The sequence below is a fragment of the Bufo bufo genome, chromosome 5, assembly GCF_905171765.1.
Source record: "Bufo bufo chromosome 5, aBufBuf1.1, whole genome shotgun sequence".
NCBI classification, from domain to species: domain Eukaryota; kingdom Metazoa; phylum Chordata; class Amphibia; order Anura; family Bufonidae; genus Bufo; species Bufo bufo.
This window is the reverse complement of record NC_053393.1, coordinates 232,231,926-232,246,625: the sequence shown is the minus strand read 5'-3', so window position 1 is coordinate 232,246,625 and position 14,700 is coordinate 232,231,926. Positions and strand designations below refer to the sequence as shown.

The window sequence follows — 14,700 nt, the reverse complement described above, 5'->3', positions numbered from 1 at the left end:
TTTAAGAGGTTAATGCCCATGGTTTTGCACTCAGCAAGAACATTTAGTTGTCTAGGAAGTGTAAAAGTGTGTAAGAAGGTTAAAAGCTGCATAAAACCAGCTGTAGCGCCCTCTAGTGGTGCATCACAGGGTTTTGCAAACAGTTTCCCTGCCTGGAGTGTAGGGAGGGAAGAGAGGACCTCAGAGTTTATCTTCTTGGACCTTTAATTTTGCTATTATAGGATGGTTTTATTTTTGTTAGCTTTGTTCTGCAAGATGTGGAGCAGGTGATAGACACATTAATTCACTTCCTTAATGCAGGAGTTGAAGAACAGAAAAGTTGTGAGGAGGAGACTGCAGCTGAACTTGGGAATAATGTTAAATGTGATGATGTCTTCCTGGGGTTAAAGGAATAGGATGATGTAATTGAGTGAATTCTGCAGCCATGGAAGAAATAGATGTGCAGCACGTCACTTGTGGCACTGCTATAAAGGTGGGTACTTGAACAATGCACACACCTATCTACAGTGCAGTGTGGAAGAAGTTTCTCAGCTACCATTCTACTGCTGAAAGCAGCCTGGCTTTACAAGAAACCAACCTGCCTGCAAGTGCACTATATCCTCTGCCATCATGATGCTGCTTATAGCTGCCCTCTGTCTACTAGTGCTGGGCACAGGAGTCCATCCTGCGCCCTGTGAGACTGTCAGAATCCCCATGTGTAAAGAGATGCCATGGAATATTACCAGGATGCCCAACCACCTCCACCATAGCACCCAGGAGAATGCTATACTGGCTATTGAACAGTACCAGGAGCTGGTGGACATCAACTGCAGTCCTGTACTTAGCTTCTTCCTTTGTGCCATGTATGCACCTATCTGCACCCTGGAGTTCCTTCATGATCCTATTAAACCATGCAAGTCGGTGTGCCAAAGAGCCAAGGATGGATGCGAACCCATTATGAAAAGATACAATCACAGCTGGCCAGAGAACCTGGCATGTGATGACCTGCCAGTGTATGATCGTGGGGTGTGCATTGCTCCTGAAGCCATAGTCACTGACATCCCAGAAGGTAAGGCGACCCTATATATGTGGATAATTACATGCTTCAATCATGATGTATAACTTTCTTCCATTTATGTATGCTAAAGTGCCACAATTACTTCTTGCAGTATTGTGAAGGGATCCTGTTACTGTATTGCACCAATAGCTTATATGTTTAATAGTTTTTTTAACCCTTTCCTGACGAAGCGATTTTCTGTTTTTTGCTTTTTCGTTTTTCACTCCCTGCCATCCCAGAGTCATTTTTCTGTTTACATAGTGGTATGAGGGCTTGTTTTTTGCAGGACAAATTGTAATTTCTATTAGCATCATTTTATATTGCATACAATGTAGTGGGAAGTGGGAAAAAAACTACAAGTGGGGTGTAATTGGAAAAAAAAATGCAATTCTGCCAGTTTTCTGGTTTTTGTTTTTTCAACTTTCCCTAGGTGATAAAACTGACCTGTTACCTTCATTCTCCTGGTCATTTCGATTACAGCAATATCACGTTTATATAGTTTTTATTTATAGTGTTTTAATGCTTAAAAAAATTAAATCTTTGGATTTTTTTCCCCCTCTTTTCATCGCCATATTAATAAACTCTTTATATTTGTATTTACGGAACTGATTGAGGGCTTTTCGAGAGGCGATTTGTAGTTTTCATTGATATTTGGGGGGGGTATGACTTTTTGATCTCTTTTTATTAAAAAATTTTTGCGAAGTAAAGTAATGAAAAAACTGCAAATTAGCAATTTAGATATTTTTTTCTGGTACAGCAGGATAAATACAGTACATTTATATTTTGATAGTACAGGCATTTTAGGATGCAACGGGTCATGTGATCTTAATTTTTTATTGTTTATTGAGTGATTTGAATATTTTCTTTATATTTTTAAATACTGTTTTATTTTTATTTTTTACTTTTTAAAACCCCCTAGAGATCTTCAACATACAGTCTTTAGATTGCATTTCTCATATTCTACTGTGATTTTACACAGCATATTACAAATAATTCAGTCTTTTCCTATGGAGCGCTGCCACCTGCAGGCCTTCATAAGAACTAGAGCTCTAATACCATAGGTTTTTTCAGAGAGACGCAAGGTATTAGAAACAACCAACAGCTTCCCTGATCACCACGCTGGGGAGCCGTTCCAGCCCTGGGAGCATAGCGCTCCTGAGGAAAGCCGCCTCAGATGCCGTGGTCAAAATTGACTATGGCATCTGAGGTCTTAAATGTCTGTGTTCGACATTATCGCCAATTGCAGACATTAGCCCTGGATGTCTGCTGTGTGAATCTTGAAAGACCTGACATCTGTGGTGCATGTACTGCGGATGTTGGAAAGAGGTTTACTTAGAACTGAGTGTAATTAATGTACAACATTGCCCCCCCCCCCCCCCCATATTTTTATATACTATTTTTTTGAAGCAATTGCAGCCATTCACAGTGTCTGTTCAGTATGTTTCATCAGTATCTGTAAGCCAAAATCAGCAGTGGGCCCAAAACACAGAAGAGGCACAAATCTTTCCATTATACTTTTTATCTTTAGGTTCCATTCCTGGTTTTCACTTACTGATGAAAAATACTGGCAGAAGAATGCTCATTCACTTTTATGGAAGATTCAAGAACACTTGCGCAAGTGTTCTTGCTGGGAGTCGTAGCTTCACAACATCTGGCGTGTCGGGGGTTGCTGTTCCCTGGGGTATTGGTCTATATCTGAAATAATCACGGGTAACAGAGTAATGTGTGGGCTGTATTCCGAATGAATATTTGCTTGTAATGTACACAAATATATAGAAATTAATTTTACCTACTGTTAGTGTCCAGAACATTTTTATGTTTGTTATTCGCTTGGCTAGATAGTGACATGTAATGCAACATACTGTAGGTATCAAAATACAGTAATAGTAATATGCATCTAGAGTAGCAAAGATGTGTGTTATTTCATGTATAACTATGCCACAGGTAATAAAATACAGTAGATCTGTATTGTACTGCATGGTAATACATGCTATAAAGTGTACATAAGTAATATAAAAATATATCAAATGATAAAAAAATAAAATAAATACAGAAACTCCCCATTATTGAAAACATTTGTCTTGTTAAAGGGGCTGTCCATAATTCAGGCAATAGCAAAAGTTTGCAATAAAGGGGTTTTTCAGGTTCAAGGCGATTTTTGGTTATAAGCGGCTCTTTATTTCTAGACTACATATGTGGAGCATAGGAGCACTTTCTTTCGTTTCTCTGATTCTCCCTCTTATCACTCTGCATCGCACAGCGCAAGGATCTGTTTGTTTTGTGTCGGTGACGTATCGGGCTTCTCATCACTGTGCTAAGCAGAGACTTCCACCTAGCAATGAGCCCAGTGATGTTACCGGCACAGATGAGTGTCCTGTAGTGCTGACGGAGGTTCTTCTGTAGGCGGGTAATGTGCGACTTTGCATATCGCTTGTATGAGAAGGCACCGGAGCTCGCAGTAGCACTGCGGCCCTCTTGTAGCTTACCAAGCACAGCGTTGTACATGATTCAGTGGCTGTGCTTGGTATCGCAGCTCATCCCCATTCACTTCAGATGGGCTGAGCTGTGTCTACGCCATGTGACCAATGAACATGATGTCACATGGCCAAGGCTAAGCTGCGAAAAGGCAGCGGCGCTACTGTGAAAAGGCCACGGCACCGCTGCGAGCGTCAGTGCCTTCTCAAACAGCTGATTGTGGGGGTCCTGGGTATCGAACCCTCACCAATTAGATAGTGATGACCTATCCAGAAGATAGATCATCAGTATAGATGCCTTGAAAACCCTCCTTAAAATTTTAGTCATGTCACTTGCTGCTAGTCTTCGATCCCAGGTGTTGAATAACTTTCAGTCATATTGAGCCCATAGAGATAAATTGTCATGTGTCTGTGTCATCCATTAAGGTGCCTCAATAGCAGTGTAATCTCTATTGTAAATATGTGCAATTATATTTCTTTTGGATATCTGTAAGCGGAAGGGATTATGGCTGCCTTGATTTGAAAACAGTGCCACACCTGGCCACATCTTGTTGTTGTAGCTCACTCCAGTCATTTCAATGGAAGTGAGCTCCAATACTACGCATTGCCCATTGACAGAGGTGGCACTATTTTTGAAAGAACGCAGCCGTGGTTTCCAATTTTGGACTTCATTTTTGGTCATTCCATATTTATACAATGTGATATATTTATCAATACATTTATTTTAACACTTCATTTTAAGGCCTCTTTCACATGTCCGTGTCCCTAATGACATTCTTGACATGATGGTCAGTGGTCATCTGTGAAGATGTCCGTGAAGAATCCATGTTTGGTCCACATGTCCGTTTTTTGCTTTCTGTGTGTAATCTGTATACCATGGACACTGCTAGGCTGAAAGCTAATTTCCAGAGCATCTTTTACCAATGGTCCATGAAACCCACGGACCAAATGCGGATTTCATCCGTGTTGTGTCTTTAGTTTTCATGGATCCATCGGGGCACATTTATTATAGTGTCTGCACCTGTTTTCAGGAGTAAAAAAGCTGTTTCAGACTGTCTTATTTTTTAAGTCTTATTTACCAACTGATTTTGCGCCTGTTTAGGAGGTATTTGCACCTTGTTTGTCTAATTCCTATTTTGAGACAAATTTTGTAATTGTGTTTGTTTTGCACCTTATTACTGATCAAATGCGGTCACCGGGAGCTGGCATTTCCGAGAACAGCCAGATGAAGGCCCCCGGCAGCTGTTCTCAGAACTGCCTGCTCCCAGTGACCGCATTTGATTTCAGAACGGCTCCCGGCACAGGCACAGGTAAGGGTTTACCTGTGCATCGCCGGACTTGTGAGTCAAGATGGCAGGCCGCATGTGTTCGCTGGCGAACAATGCGAACTGACCATCACTGTTTATGTTGGTGCTTCTTTTTTTGGGCCTGAATTAGGCGCATGAAGAGTCTTTTTTTTCCCCATCTGTTTTGAGGAGGAGCTTGCTCAATTTTTGGCATCGAAAGAGATAGAGTTGCAAATTTTTTTTCTGGTCATTTGCAAAAAAATTTCATGTGCAAACCAATGAGACAAGTCTTAGTGAATATGAACCTGTCTTACAAGAAAACAACCACAAGGGGTCAGACTTAAACCAAATACTATTAACCCTTAGGATACCGGAGGTTTTTTAGGTTTTGCTTTTTCTTTTTATTTCCCTATCTTTCTTGAGTCATTACTTTTTTATTTTTCTGTTCACATAGCTGTATGAGGGCTTATTTTTTTGTAGGACATGTACTTTCCACCATTTAATATGTTATAAAATGTAGTGGGAAGTGGGAAAAAAAATTCAATTCGTCCACAGTCTTACAGGTTTTGTTCCCACGGCATTTTCTTTGCGGCAAAACTAAACCCTGCAATTACAATGATACCACATATGTATAGGTTTTTTATGTCTAAATAGAGTAAAAATAAATGTAAACTTTAAAAAAAAACATTTTTTAACATACAACTGAAACCCTGCTGTAATGGCTGAGATTGGTGCTGGCACCGATCCTGGGCATTTAACCCCTTAGATGCTGTGGACAGTAGCTAATATAGTATCCATGAGGTTTACAGAGGGAAGGAACTCCCTCTCTTCCCTATTGAACCTCTGCAATGCAATCGCATGGTCATAATGATTGCCATGGCAACCAGGGGCCTTACAAAAGCTTTCAGGCTTGTCATTTAATGAAGCCTGCCTGGCCCTGCCAGAGGCAGGATCTGACCAGAATTAGGGCTTGTTCACACGACCAAAAATTCCGGTCCGCAATGCATGGGCACCGACCGTGGGGCAGCCACATGCGGATCGCGGACCCATTTACTTGAATGGGTCCGCGATCTGTCCGTTCTGCAAAAAGATAGAACAAGTTCTATGTTTTTGTGCAATGGAAGCTCATGTGGGGTTCCGTTCCGTGCTTCCGTTCCGCACCGCATCTCTGGATTTGCGGACCCATTCAAGTGAATAGGTCCGCATCCGTGATGCGGAATGCACACGGATGGTGCCCCGTGGATTGCGGACCCGCCATATGCGGGCCACAATACGGCCACGGGAGCACTATGGCTGTGTGAATAAGCCCTTAGTGTCAGTGTAAGGGCCCTTTCACACTTGCGTTGTCCGGATCCGGCGTGTACTCCATTTGCCAGAATTACACGCCGGATCCGGAAAAACGCAAGTGAACTGAAAGCATTTGAAGACGGATCTGTTACTATGTTACTATGGCAGCCAGGACGCTATTAAAGTCCTGGTTGCCATAGTAGTAGTGGGGAGCGGGGGAGCAGTATACTTACAGTCCGTGCCGCTCCCGGGGCGCTCCAGAATGACGTCAGAGCGCCCTATGCGCATGGATGACGTGTCCATGCGATCACGTCATCCATGAGCGTGGGGCGCCCTGACGTCACTCTGGAGCGCCCGGGAGCTGCACGGACGGTAAGTATACTGCTCCCCCGCTCCCGACTACACTTTACCATGGCAAACAGGACTTTAGCGTCTTGGCAGCCATGGTAACCATTCAGAAAAAGCTAAACGTCGGATCCGGCAATGCGCCAAAACGACGTTTAGCTTAAGGCCGGATCCGGATTAATGCCTTTCAATGGGCATTAATTCCGGATCCGGCCTTGCGGCAAGTGTTCAGGATTTTTGGCCGGAGCAAAAAGCGCAGCACGCTGCGGTATTTTCTCCGTCCAAAAAACGTTTCCGGTCCGGAACTGAAGACATCCTGATGCATCCTGAACGGATTTCTCTCCATTCAGAATGCATTAGGATAAAACTGATCAGTATTCTTCCGGCATAGAGCCCCGACGATGGAACTCTATGCCGGAAGAAAAGAACGCAGGTGTGAAAGAGCCCTTAAACTGACATTAAAATACACAGCAGTAGATGACTATTGCAGCGTATTGTACAATCCATCAGACAGCTGGATCTTCAAGACCCAAGTGGGACCTGGTAAAAAAAAGTGTAAAAAAAAAATACAAAAAAATGTAAGACAAGAAGAAATTAAATGTATTTTTGAAAAATAGCTTTTTTCACCATATACGCTTATTTATCATCATTGGTAAAAAAAAAAAAAAAAATTTTAATAAAAAAACGAAACATTGTTGTATTGCCATGTCCGTAACGACCTGCTCTATAAGAGAATCAGGTTACTTGCCCTACGTGGTGAAAGCCATAAAAAAGCCGATAATTACTCACTGGTAATTCTGTTTCCTCATGGTCACGACAGCACCACCAGAGAGATGGACTCCTCCCCTAGGGACAGGAAACCTAGAGTACAAAAAGGAAGAACTTTACTCGTAACTAGGGATGAGCGAACCCGAACTGTATAGTTCGGGTTCGTACCGAATTTTGGGGTGTTCGTGACACGGACCCGAACATTTTCGTAAAAGTCCGGGTTCGGGTTCGGTGTTCGGCGCTTTCTTGGCGCTTTTTGAAAGGCTGCAAAGCAGCCAATCAACAAGCGTCATACTACTTGCCCCAAGAGGCCATCACAGCCATGCCTACTATTGGCATGGCTGTGATTGGCCAGTGCAGCATGTGACCCAGCCTCTATTTAAGCTGGAGTCATGTAGCGTCGCACGTCACTCTGCTCTGATCAGTGTACGGATAGGATGCAGCTGCTGCTGTTAGGGCGAGATTAGGCAGTGATTTAGTCTTCAAAAACAATTACTGAAGTGATCGATGTACAGCTGTGTATCATTCAACCTCTGCTATTTAATTGCTCACTGTTTTAAGGCTGCCCAGAGCGTTTTTCTGTCACTTTTTTCTGGGGTGATCGGCGGCCATTTTGTGTCTTGTGGTGCGCCAGCACAAGCTGCCACCAAGTACAATTAACCATCAATAGTGTGTTGTTTTTTTTTGCACATATCATACATGTGCTTGCTATTTTATTGAGGGGATGAAATACAATTGCCAAAATAGCAGTACCCTAAATCTGGTGTTTCAGCTGTGGCTAGCCAATTGTAATACTGTCTGCTGTCTGGCAAAGGATATATTTTTTTCTGGGTTGAAATACAATTCCCAAATTAGCAATTCCCTAAATCAGTGGTTTCTGCTGTAGCAGGCCAAGTTTAAATCTATCCATAAAAGGGTATATTACATTGAAGGTGCTGATAGGGTCATTCTCAATAACTTCAAATGCTACCGTGCATCTCCAAGTCTAATTCTGTCCGTTAACGTATACCAGTCATCCAGCGCCTAAATACTAGGCCTACAATTTATATTCAGCTAAATCTGTGGTTACTGCTGTGGCTGGTCAATTTATTTAGTGTCCGCCAAAGCACAGTTATTGTTCTGGGTTGAAATACAATTCCCAACTTAACAATTCCCTAAATCAGTGGTTTCTGCTATATCAGGCCAAGTTTAAATCTATCCATAAAAGGGTATATTAGATTGAAGGTGCGGATAGGGTCACTCTCAATAACTTCAAACGCTACCGTGCATCTCCAAGTCTAATTCTGTCCGTAAACGTATACCTGTCATCCAGCGCCTAAATAATAGGCCTACAATTTATATTCAGCTAAATCTGTGTTTACTACTGTGGCTGGTAAAGTTATTTAGTGTCCGCCAAAGCACAGTTTTTGTTTTGGGTTGAAATACAATTCCCAACTTAGCAATTCCCTAAATCAGTGGTTTCTGCTGTATCAGGCCAAGTTTAAAGGGTTTCTATCACTTCGTTTCACCTATTGAGCTTTCAGACACTAGCGATCCGCTAGTGTCTGCTTTATCTAACCATCCTAATATAAGAGCTTATTGTCCTGCCGTTTAGCTAAAAAAATAACTTATATAGATATGCAAATGAGCCTCTAGGTGCTATGGGGGCGTGATTAGCACCTAGAGGCTCCGTCTACCTTAACAAACTGCCGCCGCCCAGCGCGTCCCTCCAGCCCGCCCATCTCCTCCGGAATGCGATGCTCCTCGTATTCGGCGCATGCGCAGTGAATGTCTGATCGCTTCCCTGCTCAGACATCTCCACTGCGCCTGCGCCGATGACGTCATAGTGCTCCGAGGAACAGGCGCAGTGGAGATGTCTGAGCAGGGAAGCGATCAGACATTCACTGCGCATGCGCAGAACAGAGACGCGCACGGAGAGGATCGCTTCAGCTGGAGATGGGCGGGCTGGAGGGACGCGCTGGGCGGCGGCAGTTTGTTAAGGTAGACGGAGCCTCTAGGTGCTAATCACGCCCCCATAGCACCTAGAGGCTCATTTGCATATCTATATAAGTTATTTTTTTAGCTAAACGGCAGGACAATAAGCTCTTATATTAGGATGGTTAGATAAAGCAGACACTAGCGGATCGCTAGTGTCTGAAAGCTCAATAGGTGAAACGAAGTGATAGAAACCCTTTAAATCTATCCATAAAAGGGTATATTAGATTGAAGGTGCTGATAGGGTCATTCTCAATAACTTCAAACGCTACCGTGCATCTCCAAGTCTAATTCTGTCCGTAAACGTATACCTGTCATCCAGCGCCTAAATAATAGGCCTACAATTTATATTCAGCTAAATCTGTGTTTACTGCTGTGGCTGGTAAAGTTATTTAGTGTCCGCCAAAGCACAGTTTTTGTTCTGGGTTGAAATACAATTCCCAACTTAGCAATTCCCTAAATCAGTGGTTTCTGCTGTATCAGGCCAAGTTTAAATCTATCCATAAAAGGGTATATTAGATTGAAGGTGCGGATAGGGTCATTCTCAATAACTTCAAACGCTACCGTGCATCTCCAAGTCTAATTCTGTCCGTAAAACATATACCTGTCATCCACCGCCTAAATACTAGGCCTACAATTTATATGCAGCTAAATCTGTGGTTACTGCTGTGCCTGTATTACTGTAATACGGTACCTAAGTAGATAGCCAGATAGTGTTAGGTGCCTGTAAAAAAAAGGCCTGAATTTGAATTCAATACATTGGGCCAAATAATTTTTTTCTTATTGTGCTGAACGGTAACAATGAGGAAAACATCTAGTAAGGGACGCGGACATGGTCGTGGTGGTGTTAGTGGACCCTCTGTTGCTAGGAGAGGACGTGGCCGTTCTGCCACAGCCACACGTCCTAGTGTACCAACTACCTCAGGTCCCAGTAGACGCCAGAATTTACAACGATATTTGGTGGGGCCCAATGCCGTTCTAAGGAAGGTAAGGCCTGAGCAGGTACAGGCATTAGTCAATTGGGTGGCCGACAGTGGATCCAGCACGTTCTTATTATCTCCCACCCAGTCTTCTGCAGAAAGCGCACAGATGGCGCATGAAAACCAAGCCCATCAGTCTGTCACATCACCCCCATGCATATCAGGGAAACTGTCTGAGCCTTAACTTATGCAGCAGTCTCTTATGCTGTTTGAAGACTCTGCTGGCAGGGTTTCCCAAGGGCATCCACCTAGCCCTTCCCCAGCGGTGGAAGACATAGAATGCACTGACGCACAACCACTTATGTTTCCTGATGATAAGGACATGGGAATACCACCTCAGCACATCTCGGATGATGAAACACAGGTGCCAACTGCTGCGTCTTTCTGCAGTGTGCAGACTGAACAGGAGGTCAGGGAGGAAGACTGGGTGGAAGACGATGCAGGGGACGATGAGGTCCTAGACCCCACATGGAATGAAGGTCGTGCCACTGACTTTCAGAGTTCGGAGGAAGAGGCAGTGGTGAGACCGAGCCAACAGCGTAGCAAAAGAGGGAGCAGTGGGCAAAAGCAGAACACCCGCCGCCAAGAGAGTCTGCCTGCTACTGGCCACCACCATCTTGGACCGAGCACCCCAAAGGCAGCTTCAAGGAGTTCCCTGACGTGGCAGTTCTTCAAACAATGTGCTGAAGACAAGACCCGAGTGGTTTGCACGCTGTTCCATCAAAACCTGAAGCGAGGCATTAACGTTCTGAACCTTAGCACAACCTGCATGACCAGGCACCTGCATGCAAAGCATGAACTGCAGTGGAGTAAACACCTTAAAAACAAGGAAGTCACTCAGGCTCCCCCTGCTACCTCTTCTGCTGCTGCCTCGGCCTCTTCCTCCGCCTCTGGAGGAACGTTGGCACCTGCCGCCCAGCAAACAGAGGATGTACCACCAGCACCACCACCTCCGTCACCAAGCATCTCAACCATGTCACACGGCAGTGTTCAGCTCTCCATCTCACAAACATTTGAGAGAAAGCGTAAATTCCCACCTAGCCACCCTCGATCCCTGGCCCTGAATGCCAGCATTTCTAAGCTACTGGCCTATTAAATGCTGTCATTCAGGCTGGTGGACACAGACAGCTTCAAACAGCTCATGTCGTTTGCTGTCCCACAGTATGTTGTTCCCAGCCGCCACTACTTCTCCAAGAGAGCCGTGCCTTCCCTGCACAACCAAGTACCCGATAAAATCAAGTGTGCACTGCGGAACGCCATCTGTGGCAAGGTCCACCTAACCACAGATACGTGGACCAGTAAGCACGGCCAGGGACGCTATATCTCCCTAACTGCACACTGGGTAAATGTAGTGGCGGCTGGGCCCCAGGCGGAGAGCTGTTTGGCGCACGTCATTCTGCCGCCAAGGATCGCAGGGCAACATTCTTTGCCTCCTGTAGCCTCCTCCTCCTACTCGGCTTCCTCCTCCTCTTCTTCCACCTGCTCATCCAGTCAGCCACACACCTTTACCACCAACTTCAGCACAGCCCGGGGTAAACGTCAGCAGGCCATTCTGAAACTCATATGTTTGGGGGACAGGCCCCACACCGCGCAGGAGTTGTGGCGGGGCATTGAACAACAGACCGACGAGTGGTTGCTGCCGGTGAGCCTCAAGCCCGGCCTGGTGGTGTGCGATAATGGGCGAAATCTCGGGGACTAGCCGGTTTGACGCACATCCCTTGCCTGGCGCATGTGCTGAATTTGGTGGTGCAGAAGTTCATTCACAACTACCCCGACATGTCAGAGCTGCTGCATAAAGTGCGGTCCGTCTGTGCGCGCTTCCGGCGTTCACATCCTGCCGCTGCTCGCCTGTCTGCGCCACAGCGTAACTTCGGCCTTCCCGCTCACCGCCTCATATGCGACGTGACCACCAGGTGGAACTCCACCTCGCACATGCTGGACAGACTGTGCGAGCAGCAGCAGGCCATAGTGGAGTTTCATCTGCAGCACGCACGGGTCAGTCGCACTGCGGAACAGCACCACTTCACCACCAATGACTGGGCCTCCATGCGAGACCTGTGTGCCCTGTTGCGCTGTTTCGAGTACTCCACCAACATGGCCAGTGGCGATGACGCCGTTATCAGCGTTACAATACCACTTCTATGTCTCCTTGAGAAAACACTTAGGGCGATGATGGAAGAGGAGGTGGCCCAGGAGGAGGAGGAGGAGGAAGAGGGGTCATTTTTAGCACTTTCAGGCCAGTCTCTTAGAAGTGACTCAGAGGGAGTTTTTTTGCAACAGCAGAGGCCAGGTACAAATGTGGCCAGACAGGGCCCACTACTGGAGGACGAGGAGGACGAGGAGGAGGTGGAGGAGGATGAGGATGAAGCATGTTCACAGCGGGGTGGCACCCAACGCAGCTCGGGCCCATCACTGGTGCGTGGCTGGGGGGAAACGCAGGATGATGACGATATGCCTCCCACAGAGGACAGCTTGGCCTTACCTCTGAGCAGCCTGGCACACATGGGCGACTACATGCTGCAGTGCCTGCGCAACGACAGCAGAGTTGCCCACATTTTAACGTGTGCGGACTACTGGGTTGCCACCCTGCTGGATCCCCGGTACAAAGACAATGTGCCCACCTTACTTCCTGCACTGGAGCATGATAGGAAGATGCGCGAGTACAAGGGCACGTTGGTAGACGCGCTACTGAGAGCATTCCCAAATGTCACAGGGGAACAAGTGGAAGCCCAAGGTGAAGGCAGAGGAGGAGCGAGAGGTCGCCAACGCAGCTGTGTCACAGCCAGCTCCTCTGAGGGCATGGTTAGCATGGCAGAGATGTGGAAAAGTTTTGTCACCACGCCACAGCTAACTGCACCACCACCTGATACGGAACGTGTTAGCAGGAGGCAGCATTTCACTAACATGGTGGAACAGTACGTGTGCACACCCCTCCACGTACTGACTGATGGTTCGGCCCCATTCAACTTCTGGGTCTCCAAATTGTCCACGTGGCCAGAGCTAGCCTTTTATGCCTTAGAGGTGCTGGCCTGCCCGGCGGCCAGCGTTTTGTCCGAACGTGTATTCAGCACTGCAGGGGGCGTCATTACAGACAAACGCAGGCCAAACGCAGCCAATGTGGACAAGCTGACGTTCATAAAAATGAACCAGGCATGGATCCCACAGGACCTGTCCATCCCTTGTACAGATTAGACATTTATAACTACATCCCCTTAACAATATATTCTTGTACTCCAGGGCACTTCATTCAATCCTCTTTTTTTAATTTTACCATTATATTGCGGGGCAACCCAAAGTTGAATGAACCTCTCCTCTGTCTGGGTGCTGGGGCCTAAATATCTGACAGTGGCCTGTTCCAGTGGTGGGTGACATGAAGCCTGATTCTCTGCAATGGGACCTCTCTCCTCTGTCTGGGTGCCGGGGCCTAAATATCTGACAGTGGCCTGTTCCAGTGTTGGGTGACATGAAGCATGATTCTCTGCTATGACATGAAGCCTGATTCTCTGCTATGGGACCTCTCTCCTCTGTCTGGGTGCCGGGGCCTAAACATATCTGACAGTGGCCTGTTCCAGTGTTGGGTGACATGAAGCCTGATTCTCTGCTATGACATGAAGCCTGATTCTCTGCTATGGGACCTCTCTCCTCTGTCTGGATGCCGGGGCCTAAACATATCTGACAGTGGCCTGTTCCAGTGTTGGGTGACATGAAGCATGATTTTCTGCTATGACATGAAGCCTGATTCTCTGCTATGGGACTTCTCTCCTCTGTCTGGGTGCCGGGGCCTAAACATATCTGACAGTGGCCTGTTCCAGTGTTGGGTGACATGAAGCCTGATTCTCTGCTATGACATGAAGCCTGATTCTCTGCTATGGGACCTCTCTCCTCTGTCTGGGTGCCGGGGCCTAAAAATATTTGACAGTGGCCTGTTCCAGTGTTGGGTGACATGAAGCCTGATTCTCTGCTATGACATGAAGCCTGATTCTCTGCTATGGAACCTCTCTCCTCTGTCTGGGTGCCGGGGCCTAAAAATATCTGACAATGGACTGTTCCAGTGTTGGGTGACATGAAGCATGATTCTCTGCTGTGACATGAAGCCTGATTCTCTGCTATGGGACCTCTCTCCTCTGTCTGGGTGCCGGGGCCTAAACATATCTGACAGTGGCCTGTTCCAGTGTTGGGTGACGTGAAGCCTGATTCTCTGCTATGACATGAAGCCTGAATCTCTGCTATGGGACCTCTCTCCTCTGTCTGGGTGCCGGGCCTAAAAATATCTGACAATGGCCTGTTCCAGTGGTGGGTGACATGAAGCCTGATTCTCTGCTATGACATGAAGCCTGATTCTCTGCTATGGGACCTCTCTCCAATTGATATTAGTTAATTTTTATTTATTTTATTTTTATTTTTATTCATTTCCCTATCCACATTTGTTTGCAGGGGATTTACCTACATTTTGCTGCCTTTTGCAGCCCTCTAGCCCTTTCCTGGGCTGTTTTACAGCCTTTTTAGTGCCGAAAAGTTTGGGTCCCCATTGACTTCAATGGGGTTCGGGT

General features: G+C 46.1%; 1 protein-coding gene across 1 annotated transcript in view; it reads left to right on the top strand.

Annotated features, from left to right (window-relative positions):
- The first annotated feature begins 288 nt into the window (after window positions 1-288).
- Window positions 289-14,700, top strand: part of SFRP4 (secreted frizzled related protein 4) — an 80,233-nt gene continuing 65,821 nt past the window's right edge. Inside the window, exon 1 of the mRNA XM_040432409.1 lies at window positions 289-1,048. Coding sequence (XP_040288343.1) covers window positions 610-1,048 — 439 coding nt within the window. The 5' untranslated portion in view covers window positions 289-609. The remainder of the gene's footprint in view (window positions 1,049-14,700) is intronic.